Genomic DNA, 17,269 nt, shown 5'->3' with positions numbered 1-17,269 from the left:
TGGTCCCGTTTGACAAATGGACTTGGAAAAAAGTTTCCCCTTCAATACAGGACACCGTATTACAACATTTAGCGGTAATTATTTATTTAAATATATTTTATATGGTTAACTATAATTGTTTTTTACTTGGTTAACTTATTTTTTTTTGTAGACAAAGTTTGATTTGGATCAGATGTACCAGGATGTACAAGCTAATCTGTTGACAGAGAGTTTTCAAGCAGCTTTGTTAAAAGTTTATCGAGAACGTAAAGCTGACGCAAAAGAATATTTTAAGTCAGTTGGAGGGTATGATGATATCCCGGGAGCATTAGCCAATCCTCCGGAGGGTATGCTAGTTGATAACTGGGCGAAGGCAGTTGAGTATTTTCAAACGGACGAACACAAAATTGCTTCAGAAAGGAACAAAAAAATCCGTGAAATGCAAACAAATGTGAATCGTGGGGGGTCGAGCTCGTATAGCAGTACTTGCTATAAGAAGGTAACGTACGATACATGCAATTATTTATTTAAAATATAATCTAATTTTTAAATTTAAACAGAACCTGAAGAGAGTGGAAACGTTTCGCAAAGCTCATACCGATAAGAATGGTATATTTGTTACTGCTGAGGCGGAACAACAGTATGTAAGTATTTAATTATAATTTTATCATATAATTAAATGTTTATTTATACTTAATTGTTACTCACTTTTGGGAGTTACAGAATCGGTTAGTTGAAGAGCTGTTAGAACAAACTCAAGGTGAAAGTCAGTTAACTCCCGCTCAAGAAAGAGCTGCGTTTGAGAAAGTATTAGGAGAGCGACGTGGCCATATTAGAGGCATTGGCCGTAAACCTTCTGCTCTCCAGCCGATTCCACAGCCTTCGCAACCATCACCACAACCATCACAACCATCACAGGTAAAACAATCTACTTTGGTTTTGTGGTGATTATTTGCTAAAAAGTTTTGTAATTAAGTTTTTGTCCCAAGTGCAAAAAATAACAACGTACTTTGGTTTTTTGTCGTAATTTAAAAATAGCAATCTACTTTAGCATCGTAAAATGCATGTTGAATTGGTAATTTTGGTTTTGTGGTGATTATTTGCTAAAAAGTTTGGTAATTTGGTTTTTGTCCCAAGTGCAAGAAATAGCAATGTACTTTGGTTTTCTATCTTAGTTTTAAAATAGCAATCTACTTTAGCATCGTAAAATGCATGTTGAATTGGTAATTTTGGTTTTGTGGTGATTATTTGCTAAAAAGTTTGGTAATTTGGTTTTTGTCCCAAGTGCAAGAAATAGCAATGTACTTTGGTTTTCTATCTTAGTTTTAAAATAGCAATCTACTTTAGCATCGTAAAATGCATGTTGAATTGGTAATTTTGGTTTTGTGGTGATTATTTGCTAAAAAGTTTGGTAATTTGGTTTTTGTCCCAAGTGCAAGAAATAGCAATGTACTTTGGTTTTCTATCTTAGTTTTAAAATAGCAATCTACTTTAGCATCGTAAAATGCATGTTGAATTGGTAATTTTGGTTTTGTGGTGATTATTTGCTAAAAAGTTTGGTAATTTGGTTTTTGTCCCAAGTGCAAGAAATAGCAATGTACTTTGGTTTTCTATCTTAGTTTTAAAATAGCAATCTACTTTAGCATCGTAAAATGCATGTTGAATTGGTAATTTTGGTTTTGTGGTGATTATTTGCTAAAAATTTTGGTAATTGGGTTTTTGTCCCAAGTGCAAGAAATAGCAATGTACTTTGGTTTTCTATCTAAGTTTTAAAATAGCAATGTATTTTGATAATTTTTGTTTATGTTTGACAATCTAACTTATAAGTTTATATATATATATATATATATATATATATATATATATATATATATATATATATATATATATATATATATATATATTGTTATTAATTATGTAGTTGGAAAATCTTCGAGCAATGCTCAGCGACCCGGCATGTAGGGATGAGCTTTATTCGTTTTTTCAATCCCACAATAATCAAGAAAACAATGGGAACGAAGATGATGGTATGTAAGGATGTGTTTTATTTGCATATGTTGTCATGCTTTGCTACTTGGTAGATTGTAAAACTTTGGTTGTTTTGCTACTGGGATATTATGACTTTTGATATTTAATTGTAATCGGATGTTTGTTTGTAATTTGCATTGACACTATTATGTTTGATATTTAATCGGATGTTTGTTAATATTTAATTTGTAATTAGCGTCGACACTATTATTTTTGATATTTAATCGAATATTGTTATTACCGGCGACATTATCACCGCCAACCAAAATCATTAATTAAAAAAAAATTAAAAAAATGAAAACTGTTATTACCGGCGACACTTTTACCGGCGACACGCTTATTAGCGGCGACTCAACTCATTGGCGGCAACATGGTCAATAGCGGCGACTTTTCTCATTAGCGGCGACAAAGTGATCAATAGCGACGAATCAGTAGCGGCGACTCAGTACCGGCGACGCGTCGCCGCTATTAGTATTACCGGCGACTTTTTGGACTTTTACCGGCGACTTTTGTCGCCGGTAATGGCCTTTTCCTTGTAGTGACAACATTGAAAACTTCTGGCCCCCGCGTAGCGGGGTAACCTTTCTAGTTGTTATCAATATATTAGTACTATAATATTTAAATGTATTAAATAATGTTAATATAATATAAAAATAATAAAATTTAATAAAAACAGGGGGTATATGAATAGCCTCTGCCTGTGAGTAATTTATGAGTATCGCCTACATAGACCTTGGAACAGCATCGCCGCTTGGAAGCAAACATTTAATTTATTTTAAATTTTGGTTGCAATGGAGAAAATGGGAGACGATGCACCGCCCATCGGCATTGATCTCGGAACAACCTATTCATGTGTCGCCGTTTGGAAGCACGATCGCATCGAAATTATTCCCAATAATCAAGGTAATCGAACGACACCGTCTTGTGTTGCTTTCGTTGATGCAGCGCGTCTCATTGGCGATGGCGCCAAGAACCAAGCGGCCATAAACCCTGCCAACACCATATTTGGTAAGCTTCTCTTTCTTTTTCTAGGGTTTATTGAGTGCTGTTATATTACTATGATTAAGAGCAAGGAAAAAAATACATATTTTAAGAAACATATGAATCGTCAAAACCGGAGTCTGATACATTTAAGTCCACTGAAGTCTGAAGTCTTTGATCCTATTTATAAACTAAAATTTAAAAGCAACGCCACCCGATGGTTCGATTTTAAAGTTCTAGGGTTTTTTGGTTCAATGTCTCTGGAAGAGTTTGAACTTTGAAGAAGAACCATTTGAACAAGCAACTAATTAAATACACGGCTGCCTTTTTCTGTGGAAATGGTGGAAAGTCTCGATTACACTTTTTACTTTTAAGCAAAAGCAACGTGAAAACATGATGAATGAAGATCCAGAAGTTGTTTTAGCCAAGACTGAGCTTCCCTTTCAGTCCAACTTGTACAGCTCCTCATATAGCATTTCAACAAAATTTACTTTTGAATTAAAATCGTTACTGATATAGCTAATTTTTACAATTTTGCTATTGGCTTAATTAATTAAATATACATGCATGTCGAACTTCAGATGCTAAGAGGTTGATCGGAAGGAGGTTCAGTGATTCCAAAGTGCAGGATGACATGAAATTATGGCCTTTTAAGGTCATAGAAGGTCCTGCCGACACACCAAAGATTTCTGTCTCCTACAAAGGTGAAACAAAGGAATTTTTAGCTGAAGAAATATCATCAATGGTTCTTAGGAAGATGAAAGAAACCGCTGAAGCATACATTGGAAAACCCGTGAAAAACGCTGTCATTACTGTTCCAGCTTACTTCAACGAATCACAACGTCATGCAACAAAGGATGCTGGTGCTATTGCCGGACTCAACATCATTAGCATGATCAACGAGCCTACTTCAGCTGCAATTGCTTATGGTCTAGACATCAATAAGTCTTTGATCAAAACAAAAAAGAAAAAGAAAAATGTGCTCGTCTTCGACTTGGGTGGTGGCACTTTTGATGTCTCTATATTGACAATTGTGGAAGGAGCTCATATCATTAAGGTGAAAGCCGTTTCTGGTGACACCCATTTGGGAGGCGAGGATTTTGATAATCGCATGGTGGATCACTGTGTTCAGGAATTCAAAAGGAAATGGGAAAAAGACTTGAAGCCTAATAAAAAAGCAGTGGGGAGACTAAGATGTGCTTGTGAGAAAGCAAAAAGGATTCTCTCATGCGATACTCAGACTTCGATCGAACTAGATTGCTTGCATGAGGGGATTGATTTCTGTATGAAGTTTAGTCGGGCTAAATTTGAAGAGCTCAACATGGGTTATTTTGATCGCTGCATGGAGACTGTAGAGGCATGTTTACGTGATACAAAGATGAAGAAATCAAGTGTACACGAGGTGATTCTTGTTGGTGGGTCAACCAGAATACCAAAGATCCAGTTAATGTTGCAGAAACTATTCTACGGGAAGGAGTTATGCAAGAGCCTAAACCCGGATGAGGCTGTCGCATATGGTGCGGCGGTTATGGCTGCAAAGTTAAACCCTAACAGTGATAAAATTAGGTTTGGAGATTTGGTGTTATTGGATGTCACTCCCTTGTCCCTTGGTATACAATTAATGGGAGAAATATTTGACGTGGTGATCCCACGTAACACTACAATACCTAGGAAAAAATCTAGAATTTATCGAACAGCCTTTGAAAACCAAACTTCCGTTGGTATCAGGGTCTATCAAGGTGAAAGAGCCAGATCTACAGATAACCATTTGTTGGGGATGTTCACAGTTTCTGGAATACCACCGGTTCGAAAAAGACAGCAACAAGTCAAGGTGTGCTTTGAAATTGATGCCAATGGTATCCTCACAGTCGCAACCAAGATATTAGCAACTGGTCAGAAGAATAAACTCACGATTACCAATGAAAATGGTAGACTCTGTAAGGAAGAGATTGAAAAGATGGTAAAAGATGCTGACAAGTATAAACACGAGGACCGAGAATTCAAGAAGAAAGCTGATGCACTCAATGCTTTACATAAACAACTCAAATATATATCTAGATGAAGCTGAAGTAAAACGGAGCATGAGATTGCTGACAAGACCAATTGGATCTTCTAAGGTGGTCTTCCTTTTCATAAGTTTGTGTTAAACGGTAACGTGCAACTTCTCAAAACCGAACCAATCCAAAAGTTAAACCAAGAACCATTTTGAATGAACACATGAATTTTGGAATGTTATTTTTTGCTTATGCAAGGCATGTGATTTGGGTGCATTATCGTTTTTTATGTTAAATGGCTACAATACCCCACGGACTTCACCAAAAAGAGCCTTAATATTTTCTTATTTACCCCAACATTAAAAAGGTTTTGGGATTGAATCCAAGATCAAGTTTGAATCCAAATTAAACTCATCAATCATAGAATAGCCCAGTAGCATACTAAAAGTCCTTTGCACAAACATGTTTAGGCACCACCCTTTTATAACACTACAAGAAATCTTGGTATTACCGGTGACCCCTTTAGCGGCGACACTGGCAATAGCGGCGACATGTAATTGACGCGTTACATGTCGCCGCTATTGCCCAGTGTCGCCGCTATAGGGTCGCAGTAATGCTCGCAAACGGCGATCCGCGTCAAATTACCCCCATCCATCCGATTTGTTGCCGCTAGTGCCCAATTATCGCCGCTAATGCCCTTGCGTCGCCGCTATTTCCTGTCGCCGCTAATGCCCCTTACAGATAACCCCTTCCAGTTTCCTTTTGGGTGACATTTTTTTCTGTTCTCTCCTTTCCTTTTCTCGTTTCTGTTGCTGCTTCTCATTTTCATCACTTGGACGAGTCGACTAAGTGGAGGACGAAGGTAAAAGCCGGTGCTAGCCCCTCCTGCCGCCACAAGACCGCCACACCTTCCCCCAAAACCTCCAAAACCGGCGACCCTTGAGCTCAATTTCGAAATTGCCCACATTTAAGGTCAAATTCCTCCTATTTTCTATTATTTTTCTGTTTTGGTGTTATGTTTGATGAAAAATTGTTAGTAATTTTGAGATAAGAAGTGTTTGTGCATTTTATTGGATTGTATGCATTTTGTAATTTTTGTTTATACCACCTGTGCTGCTGCTTCCTTCTTCGTAAGTTCACTCCACCCATCCCCTTTTAATCTCTTGATTTGTTCGTAGATCACGGATAAACACAAGACCATTCGTATTTTGTTTTCCTGCTTCTTATTTACGCATGAACGACGAGGAGGAATCAGGAGGTATCATACCTCCTGATTTAACCAAGCTCCATTACTAAATATATATGATCAGCCCCTCAACCTCTGATTTGTACGGTTTTGGTCTCTTGCTCTAAATAATAATTAAAAATCTAGTCGTAAACAAAGAAACTTCAATTAAAATCTTCAAAGTTTACCCTATTATGGAAAAATCCTTTCAGTTGAATCCAAAGTTTTAATGTAAAATTTCATAAATTTATTTATATTTTTTTTATAATATTGATTTATTTTAGATTAAGTAAGCCTTAGATTAATTAATTTTTTAGAAATTATTAATTATATTTTTACTTAAATAAATTTCGGATTAAATTAAATTGTTAGTAATTTTCAATTTTGTTGAGTGATTATGTTTGTATATTTTGAGATAAAAAGTGTTTGTGCATTTTGTTGGATTGTATGCATTTTGTTGGAATATTGTATGCTTTTTCAGATTTGTGGGAAGTTTTTATGCATTTTGTGTATGTTTTTGTAATATTTGTTTATACCACATTGGCTTAAAAATGAAATTTGGCATGAAATTGAAATTGGATATTGAAATTGGATGTATATACACATTTGTTTGATTTTGTTTAATTAGAAAATCAAATTAATTTACCTTTAGAATCAAATTAAGTTACCTTTATAAAATCAAATTAAATCAATTATAAAACCAACTTAATAGTAACATACTTTTAGTGACTTAATGTTGGTCATTACAACTTTAGCTTAATTAGGTTATTAATAGCAACGTACTTCTAGTAATTTTAATGTAATTATAGAATCAAATTAAATTAATTTTAAAAAATCAATAAAAAAATAATAAATTAATTGTAAAATCAAATTAAAGTAGTTTTAAAATCAAGTTAATGTTAATATTAAAATAAAATAAAATTAGTTTAAAAAATTAAACTAAATTAATAGCAACATACTTTCTCTTTGCTCCTAGGGTATATATATATATATATATATATATATATATATATATATATATATACCCTAGGAGCAAAGAGAAAGTATGTTGCTATTAATTTAGTTTAATTTTTTAAACTAATTTTATTTTATTTTAATATTAACATTAACTTGATGCAACTGAAACATAATTTAGTATTTATGGTTTACTCTACGGGGAAAAAATCAAGTAGAGTATTCATAAAGTTGATGATTCAAAAAGTATCCCAACATGGGAACACATGAACAAATAATCAGAAATGGATAAAGTATTCAAAAAGTATATATATATATATATATATATATATATATATATATATATATATATATATATATATATATACTTTTTGAATACTTTATCCATTTCTGATTATTTGTTCATGTGTTCCCATGTTGGGATACTTTTTGAATCATCAACTTTATGAATACTCTACTTGATTTTTTCCCCGTAGAGTAAACCATAAATACTAAATTATGTTTCAGTTGCATCATGTCTATTGATAAAAGCTGGACTACTAATCCACATCGTCAATCTCCCGAGTTCCAGCTACGACTCGACTCTTTTGTCGAGAGATCCATGTTACACCTAGATTGTAAAGGTGAAACCAGATGTCCGTGTGAGAAATGTGATAATCGTTACTTCATGGATCCGAAAGCAATGAGACGTCATGTTCGTATATATGGTTTTAGTCAATCATAAAAAATGTGGATATATCACGGTGAACCTTTAATCCCTCCAGTTGTAGATATCGTATCGCTAAGCAACGGGATGGCTGATGTTATTGACGATGTTATGTGGGAGTCGAGAGAAAATGATACAAACCTCGATGAAGGAACCTCGAATACAGGGGATAACGGTGTCGATGATGATTTTGAAGAGTTGTTAGAGGCAGTCGAAACCAAGTTATATCCTAGTTGTACGTTTTCTTTCCTTGATTTTTTAGCAAAACTGATGTATATGAAGGTCAACAACAAATGGACTGATAGTTCATTTGATCAACTCCTTGAGTTGTTGCATTCGACATTTCCACCAGACAACAAGGTTCCTCGTTCATATTATTTAGCAAAAAGAAACTGAAGAAGTTAGGTTTGGGGTACGAGTCAATACATGTGTGCAAAAACGATTGTTTTCTCTTCTGGAAGGAACACAAGTCATTGCAAGTTTGTCCCGTTTGTAAAGAGAGTCGGTGGATTGATAAAAACACCAAGGGTATGAAAGTAGCTCATAAGGTGTTACGGTACTTTCCAGTGGTCCTTAGACTACGCCGTTTGTATTGTTCGCGGTACACTTCTAAAAATATGATATGTCATAGTACTGGGAGATCAGAAGATGGTGTGATGCGTCGTCCCGTTGATGGAGAGTCTTGGCAAAATTTTAATGTAGATTACCCCGACTTCTCGAGTGAACCTCGCAACGTACGTCTAGGGCTGGCACCTGATGGCTTTAATCCATTTGGTAGCATGTGTAATCCACATAGTACGTGGCCGGTTGTACTCACCACATACAATTTTCCACCATGGCTTTGTATGAAAGAGTCATCATTCATGTTGGCCTTGTTTATTCCGGGCCCTAAAGCGCCTGGTAAGGACATAGATGTTTTCCTTAGGCCGTTAGTGGAAGAGCTTAAGTTTTTGTGGCAATCAGGCGTACGTATTAAATACGCAGCGACAAACACATTCTTCACGATGAAAGCTATGTTGTTATGGACAGTAAACGAAATTCCAGCTCATAGTAGTTTATCGGGCTGGAGCGGACAAGGGTATAGAGCATGCCCGACTTGCAATGAACACATTCCCTCGTACCGTGCAGTAAATAAATTCATTTATATCGGTCATCATCGGTTCTTAGATGTTGATGATCCATTAAGGTTTAGTTTGAAATTTAACGGGCAACCCGAGACAAGACCCGCTCCGAGACACTTTACTAATGAAGACATACAAGAGCAACTAGGTCGTCTAATACTTCGCAAACCGGGTAAACATCCTAACACTCTCAAGGAAAACATGGATCAGCAAGGATTCGAGTTGAACTGGTCGAAACGTAGCATATTTTTCGAGCTCGAGTATTGGTCTTCTTTGCAGCTGAAGCACAACATAGATTTGATGCATGTCGAGAAAAATATGGGTGAGAGTCTTTTGGGTACTTCTATGATGAATAATAAGAGTAAAGACACATCAAATGCACGTGAGGACTTGAGAAATCTGAATATCCGGCGTAATCAATGGTTGCAAAAAAAAAGGGTAACAAGTTCACTAGACCACATGCAAGGTACTCATTCAAGAAACCTGACCGCAAAATCTTTTTTCAATTTATAAGAGATGTTAAATCCCCTTATGGGTTTGGATCTAACATCGGTAAGAAAGTGGTAGATAATGATACTAACATTATTGGGTTGAAATCTCATAACTATCACATTCTTATGCAACATTTGATACCGATTGGAGTTACAGCATTATTGGACAAAGAAACTTCTACACCAATTGTAGATCTTTGTACGTTTTTTCAAGCAAATTTGTTCCAGAACACTGAAGGTGGAGGATATGAGGAAAGCAAAAGAAGACATTATTAGAATCTTGTGCAAGTTAGAGTTTATTTATCCTCCAGCGTTTTTTGACATTATGATTCATTTAGTTTTGCATTTACCTGATGTAGCGATTGTCGGAGGCGCGGTATGTATGAGATGGATGTATCCGTTCGAAAGGTATATGAAAAAACTAAAAAACTATGTCAGAAATAAGGCAAGGCCAGAAGGTTGTATAGCTGAAGGTTATGTTGATGAAGAAGCTTTGTCATTTTGTTCGATGTACCTTCAAGATGTCACTCGCCTTGAAAGAAACGAAGCGTTGTCATTGAAAAAACAAAGTTTTGGATGTTTGAGTCCAAGTGTCGACCGACGAGTGCAACGCAAATCAAACATCTTGATATAAGGGAGAAACGTAATATAGAATGGTTTATATTGAATAGTTGTCAAGAAGTCAGACAATACATCAAGTAAGTGCTCTTACTTTTAATTATCTTTCATTATTTATTGTCACTTTTTTCCATTCATCAATTATATATATATATATATATATATATATATATATATATATATATATTCATCAATATAGAAAATTCAAATCTGAATATCCTGAAAGTGACGAAAAGCCCGAATTTCTCAACTGATTTATTGAAAAGGTAATAATAATTAACAAACAAATATCTTTGATAAATATAACGAATCAAGAATACGTAACATCAACATATGTTTAATAGGTTTATGAGATGGAAAAAGAAAACTCTCCAGAATTCCACAAAGAGTTGTCAGACCTTTCAATGGGTTCACAAATGGATGTTTATACTTATACCGTGTGCATAGTCAACAGTGTTAGGTTTATGGTACTTAGTCGTGATGCACAACGCAAAACACAAAACTCTGGGGTTCTAGCGGTTGGTGAGAATGGAGAGAAATATTATGGCCAGTTAGAAGAGATTATGGAGGTGCAATATCCATATGATTATTCGACTGTAATATTTTGGTGCAAGTGGTTCGATACGGGAGATATCCTTGATGATAATTTCATAAGTATCGACACAGAAAAAGAAGCGTACCAAGATGATCAACTCATATATGTGTCACACCCCGAAACCGTTGGCGGAAACATTCCGGGGCGGAGGACGTCATGTATAGCATCACAACCAATGAATAACAGCAATCATAGCAACACAACCATTACAGTGAATACTTGAATAAAAATGTTTACATTTGTTGAAACTCAGTTTGAATTACATCCAATTGTTTTGCATAATAAAAACTTAAAAACTCTAAATGCTTCGGTTCCTCGAAAATCCAGCAAGTACATGTCTACTGATTTCCTGAGAATACAAGCTGTTTGAAAAATATCAGCATAAAGCTGGTGAATTCATAAGCAGTAATTTGTAATGAAAACTTGTTGATGAGCGAGTCGAAATGATTTGTGTAATCTCAAGAAAATCCGATATTTTCTTTAGTGAAAAACGTAGTGTTATCGATTTCGTAAACCACCATGAATGTTCGTTTCTGAAAAATCGTAGCGATATGCAAAAATACTACTTCATGTAACTAGCTAAAGCTAATCATGTAGTATATGTATTTAAATGTAAAACCGTAGCATAAATGATTCGGTTTTGAAAACCCTGGCTCGGCCAGTATGCATAGTGTGTTTAGTTCTATTTGGTATAAATAAAACTACTGAAGAAAACCAGGTTGGTAAACTAAAGGTGATTTATACATAATGTGAGTCGTATAACCATGCTTGATATGACTAGTGACCTTTCCAACGTTCTTCAGGCGTTGATTGAAATGACATTTGTACATCTCAGGCGTGCCTGCCTAACTGTAGCTAGCAGTCCAGATGTGGGATTGTCAGTCCCGAATAGATCTATTCACAAACCTCACGCTCTCCCTCCAGGAGACTCTGGTTATACAGTGGTAGGATTTATCCCTGTACATCTAAGGGTACAGTAGTAAAGTAGCGCCTCACGGTATCGTACAATCTAGTTTACATGTAGTGCAGTAGCGTTCTACCATAGTGAAAATCCGAATATATACCGCGTATAGTGATAAATTACAGTTATGAAAATCATGATAAAACAGTGATATAAACTGTAAACGGTTTCTGTTCCGGTGCATATGTTTAGTAGAGAAAATTTCTATGTTTGATAAGGTTTTAGAGAAATCCCAAACTATACCGATTATAGTTTGCATGTATAACGTAGCGAGTAGCGTATCCGTAAAAACTATGCAATTTTTGTGAAAACGTCCCCTTATGCTCGACATAGTACAAAAGGGAAATAAAGTATGAAATTTTGCATAAGTTTTATGTATATTCCTGAAAACATTTATGTTTAGCTTATAAGAAAACAATCATGTTTAGCTTGTATTCCTCCCTCCCCCATTGAAAACATTAAAAATGCGGAAAAATGTAGGGGTATGAACTCAAAGTTGTTGCGTGGAGTGGTTGACTGAAAAGAAGATTCCCGAGTTGTTGCACGTGACACTTAACGAAATCCTATTATCAAATAAATACGTATATGCATCTAAATTAGCGATTTCGATAAATAAAGTGTCGGAAAAACACTTGAATTTGGTTGAGGAATGTTACCGAGGCTTGCGTGAATCGAAGAAATGAGTTTTCACCCAAAAGTACCACCAAAAAGGGTGTTTACGGCTGTAATCAGGATTTTACGGTCGTGAACACGAGTTTACGGCTTTTGAATACGAGTTTACTGTTTCTGAAGATTGCCGAGTTTACGGCCGTAAACTCAAGAACAGAGTTTACGGTCTTTGAAGATTGGGCTGTAAACTTGGAAAATGGTGTTTGGATGCTGATTTCGACGGGATGAGTGATTCCATACGTTCCAAAGGGCTCCAAACGGTGTTTTCGACGTTTCCCGGAGTTTAAATGCGTTTTTGAGAGTTTACGGTTGGAGTTTCTTAGAGAGAGGAGGAGAGAATGTGGCCAGAAACGTCCTAATGAAGTCGGAGGCATCGTATTTATAGGATGAAAGTGGGGTCCATTCGTCACTGACCGTAAACGCAGTTTACGGTCGTAATCCCATTTTAGACCAAAAATGTTGTTTTCTCGAGATTTTCGGGTTTCCGTGCGATTTTTGGTTCCAACTTGCAAAATAATTTAATTAAGTATAACTAGATTATTTTATTAAACCAAAATTTTGACGGAAAGGTTAACGGGTCTGAAATTTCATTAACGAAAATGCGTAACAGAAACGGAAAAAGTTTCGGGTTGTCACATCATTCCCCCGTTAGAGGGAATTTCGTCCCGAAATTCGAACCTAGAATACAAATCATGGATTAGGAAAGAGCTGCGGATACTTCTGTTTCATCTGGTCTTCGCGCTCCCAAGTGAATTCAGGTCCCCGCTTGGCATTCCAGCGAACCTTCACTATCGGGATGCGACTTTGCTTTGTTCGTTTGATCTCTCTGTCCATGATTTCGACCGGTTCTTCCACAAAGTTGAGGTTCTTTTTGATTTCAATCTCGCCGAGAGGAATCACAAGTGTCTCATCGGACAGACACTTCTTTAGGTTCGATACATGGAAAACAGGATGAATGTTGCTGAGTTCTCGCGGTAACTGAAGTTTGTATGCTACGGGACTGATCCTAGCAAGGATCTCGAATGGTCCAATGTACCTTGGGTTTAGCTTTCCACGCTTTCCGAAGCATATCATGCCTTTCCAGGGTGAGACCTTCAGAAGGACGCGGTCGCCAACCTGGAACTCCAAGGGTTTACGTCTCTTATCGGCGTAGCTCTTTTGTCTATCTCGTGAGGCTTTCAGTTGTTCCCGGATTTGTACAATCTTCTCAGTTGTCTCTCGGATAATCTCGGGACCGGTGAGAGTATTATCGGGGACTTGACCCCTGGCTAGCTGCGTGTCGCCCACCCCAGCCCAACACATAGGGGATCTGCACTTGCGGCCATAGAGGGCTTCAAACGGCGCAGCCTTGATGCTGGTATGGTAGCTGTTGTTGTAGGAAAATTCAACCAAAGGAAGATGAGTATCCCATGATGCGCCGAACTCAATGACGCAGGCTCTCAACATATCTTCCAAGGTCTGAATTGTTCGCTCACTCTGTCCATCAGTCTACGGATGATAAGTCGTGCTCATATCCAACTTAGTTCCAAGAGCCTTCTGTAAAGACTGCCAGAACCTCGATGTAAACCTGCTATCTCGATCGCAGATAATGGATGCAGGTACACCATGAAGGCGAACTATCTCTTGAATGTAGATTCGTGTGAGTCTCTCCATCTTGAATCTTTCCTTGATTGGCAGGAAGTGGGCGGACTTCGTCAACCGATCGACAATTACCCAGATGGCATCGTGCCCACACGGAGACTTGGGTAATTTGGTGATAAAATCCATGGTTATCCTTTCCCACTTCCACTCAGGTATTTTTGGCTGCTGAAGTAGACCTGAGGGCTTCTGATATTCAACCTTCACCTTGGCGCAAGTCAGGCACTTGCCCACGAAGGTAGCAATCTCTGCTTTCATGTTTGGCCACCAATAGAGTTGTTTGAGATCCAGATACAACTTATCCGAGCCTGGGTGAACGGAGTATTTAGTCTTGTGAGCCTCATTCATGACAACATCTCTGTAACTACCGAACTTTGGGGTCCAGATTTGGTTCATGAAATAGTACACTCCGTCTCCTTTGACCTCCAAGTTCTTGTCCATTCCCCTCAAGGCTTCATCTGTCATGTTCTCGGGTTTTAAGGCTTCCATCTGAGCCTCTATGATTTGCGCGGATAGATGGGAATGGATGGTCGTTGTTAGTGCCTTCACCTTACGCCCTGAATACTCCTTTCGACTGAAGGCGTCTGCTACCACGTTGGCCTTGCCGGGATGGTAGTGAATTTCGCACTCGCAGTCGCTGAGTAGCTCGACCCATCGTCGTTGTCTCATGTTTAACTCCTTTTGATTAAAGATGTGTTGCAAGCTCTTATAGTCGGTGGAGATAGTGCACTTGGTTCCGTAAAGATAATGTCTCCAGATCTTTAACGCAAAGACCACTGCCCCCAACTCCAAGTCGTGAGTTGTGTAATTGACTTCATGTGTTTTCAACTGTCTTGAGGCATAGGCGATAACCTTTCCTCTCTACATGAGAACACATCCTAGGCCCTGATTGGATGCATCACAGTAGACAACGAAGTCTTCTGCCCCTTCGGGCAGGGACAAGATAGGTGCGTTGCATAGGGTGTGCTTCAATGTTTGAAACGCAGTGTCTTGCTTGGCTCCCCAACTAAAGGTTACCCCTTTTTGCGTCAGGGTAGTTAAAGGCTTAGCGATTCTGGAGAAGTTCTGGATGAACCTGCGATAATAGCCCGCGAGACCCAAGAATTGCCGGATTTCTGTGGGTGTCTTTGGTGCAAACCAGTTCTCAATCGCCTTGATTTTGGAAGGGTCCACGTGTATTCCTTCCTTGCTAATCACGTGCCCAAGGAAATTCACCTTCTTGATCCAGAATTCGCACTTCGAACATTTCGCGTACAGTTTTTCTGCCCTTAACGTTTCCAACACCTGTCTTAAGTGCTGTTTATGATCGTCCTCACTCCGCGAATAGACAAGTATATCGTCGATGAACACAATCACGAACTTGTCTAAGAATGGGCAGCACACCCGATTCATCAGGTCCATGAATGTTGTCGGTGCGTTAGTTAGACCAAAGGGCATTACTACAAACTCGTAGTGTCCATAGCGAGTTCGGAACGCTGTTTTGGGCACATCATTCTCATGAACTCGTAGCTGATGGTACCCTGATCTTAGGTCGAACTTTGAGAAATAACTGGCTCCCTGAAGTTGGTCAAAGAGATCGTCGATTCTGGGTAAGGGATATCGGTTCTTGATGGTAAGCTTATTCAGCTCCCGGTAGTCAATGCACATCCGAAAGGATCCATCTTTCTTTTTCACAAATAAGATCAGAGCTCCCCAGGGTGAGGAACTCGGCCTTATGAATCCTTTGCTGATCAGCTCATTGAGTTGACTGGATAATTCTTGCATTTCCACTGGCGCTAATCGGTATGGAGATTTAGCTATAGGAGTAGCTCCGGGGATCAAGTCGATACGAAACTCGACTTGACGTTCAGGAGGGATTCCTGGGAGATCTTCAGGGAAAACATCAGGAAAAATACAGACTTCGGGAATGCTCTCTAGGTCTTTAACTTTTTGCGTTTCGTCGACAACATGAGCTAGGAATGCATGGCACTCCTTCCGCAGATATTTCTGAGCTTTAATGCATGAAATGATACGGAGGTTCTAACTGAGCTTATCACCATAAACCATAAGGGTTTCGCCAGAGGGAAGATTGAGACGGATAGCTTTCTCGAAGCAAATAATATTAGCATGATTGGAGCTTAACCAGTCCATGCCGATAATGACGTCGAAACTCTTGATGGACACAAACATAAGGTCGATGGGGAAAGAATAATTGTCTAGAGTAAGAGTGCAGTCTATGAATATGTCGTTAGTGCTCTCCTTCTTTTCGTTATACATATCGACAGTAAATGTTTCGGTTAGAGGTTGGGATTTACACTTGATTAGATGTTTGAATGAATGACTAACAAAACTCCTCTCCGCACCAGAATCGAAGAGAATGCATGCATAAGAGTTGTCAAGGAGGAACGTACCCGTAACAACGGTAGGATCAGCAACTGCTTCATTCTGGCCCATAGCCAAAACTCTCCCTGTATTGCCACCAGTTGTTGCCTTGGGGCAATTTCTTCTGAAGTGCCCAGTCTCTCCACATCCATAACATGTTTGACCAGCGCCCGCTCCCGGAGTCTGGTTGGTTGGTTGAGCCGGTGTCTTGCAATATCGAATTGTGTGTCCCTTCTTCCCACAGTTGTTGCAGATCAACTCACGGCAGGGTCCGTGATGATGGAAGTTACACTTGTTGCACATGGGTAGTTTTCCAGCATAACCACCAGTAGGAGTTTGGTCGGTTGGAACAGCAGTGGGAGCAGCAGCAGGAGCAGTAACAGCATAAACTGCTACTATTTGTTGTTTCTTACAGGGCTCCTGCAAAGACTGGCCCTTCTGTTTGTTGCCAGACTTCTTCTTCTTCCCACCGCTTTCCTTTTGTGGCTCAGGGACAGCTGCCACCTCATCCAGATCGATTCCATGATCGATCAGAGTCTGTGCCAGATCCTTGGCGCTTTCAAATGTAGTCGGCCTAGCAGCCAAGACATTTCCTTTGGTGGGTTGCGTCAGTCCCCAGATGTACCTCTCGATTTTCTTGCTTTCCGGGGTGACCATTCCCGGACAGAGAAGCGCCAGATCACAGAATCTAGCAGTGTAGGCAGCGATGTCGGAACCCTTCATCTTCAAGTTCCAGAGTTCGTGCTCCAACTTTTGCACTTCGCCCCTCGGGCAGTACTCAGCGAGCATGAGTTCCTTCAGTCTTTCCCAACCCATGGCATTTGCCACCGGCAGGGTTAGGCTTTTGACTCGACCATTCCACCAGGTCAAGGCCCTGTCGGTGAAGGTGCAGGCGGCGAACTTCACCTTGTTTGCTTCAGAACAAACGCAAATTTCGAAGATGGATTC

The 17,269-nt window shown here is 38.6% G+C and overlaps 1 protein-coding gene across 1 annotated transcript; it reads left to right on the top strand.

Annotated features, from left to right (window-relative positions):
- Positions 1-2,753: 2,753 nt before the first annotated feature.
- On the top strand, positions 2,754-5,223 carry LOC145168436 (heat shock cognate 70 kDa protein-like). Its single transcript, XM_079087245.1, has 2 exons — positions 2,754-3,015; positions 3,570-5,223. The coding sequence occupies exons 1-2, from the start codon at positions 2,799-2,801 to the stop codon at positions 5,048-5,050; spliced, it is 1,698 nt and encodes a 565-aa protein (XP_078943371.1). The 5' UTR covers positions 2,754-2,798; the 3' UTR covers positions 5,051-5,223.
- Positions 5,224-17,269: the final 12,046 nt, after the last annotated feature.

Source organism: Lactuca virosa, chromosome 4 (assembly GCF_052849685.1).
Source record: "Lactuca virosa cultivar CGN04683 chromosome 4, Lactuca_virosa_CGN04683_v6, whole genome shotgun sequence".
Lineage (NCBI taxonomy): Eukaryota > Viridiplantae > Streptophyta > Magnoliopsida > Asterales > Asteraceae > Lactuca > Lactuca virosa.
Note: the sequence above shows the minus strand (reverse complement) of the source record. Positions and strands in the feature narration are given on the sequence as shown.

Excerpts from the sequence above, each read along its gene's own strand:
- LOC145168436 (XM_079087245.1), top strand. The coding sequence starts at position 2,799 with ATGGAGAAAATGGGAGACGATGCACCGCCCATCGGCATTGATCTCGGA. Across the intron at positions 3,016-3,569 it reads CCCTGCCAACACCATATTTG|ATGCTAAGAGGTTGATCGGA; the intron begins GTAAGCTTCTCT and ends GTCGAACTTCAG.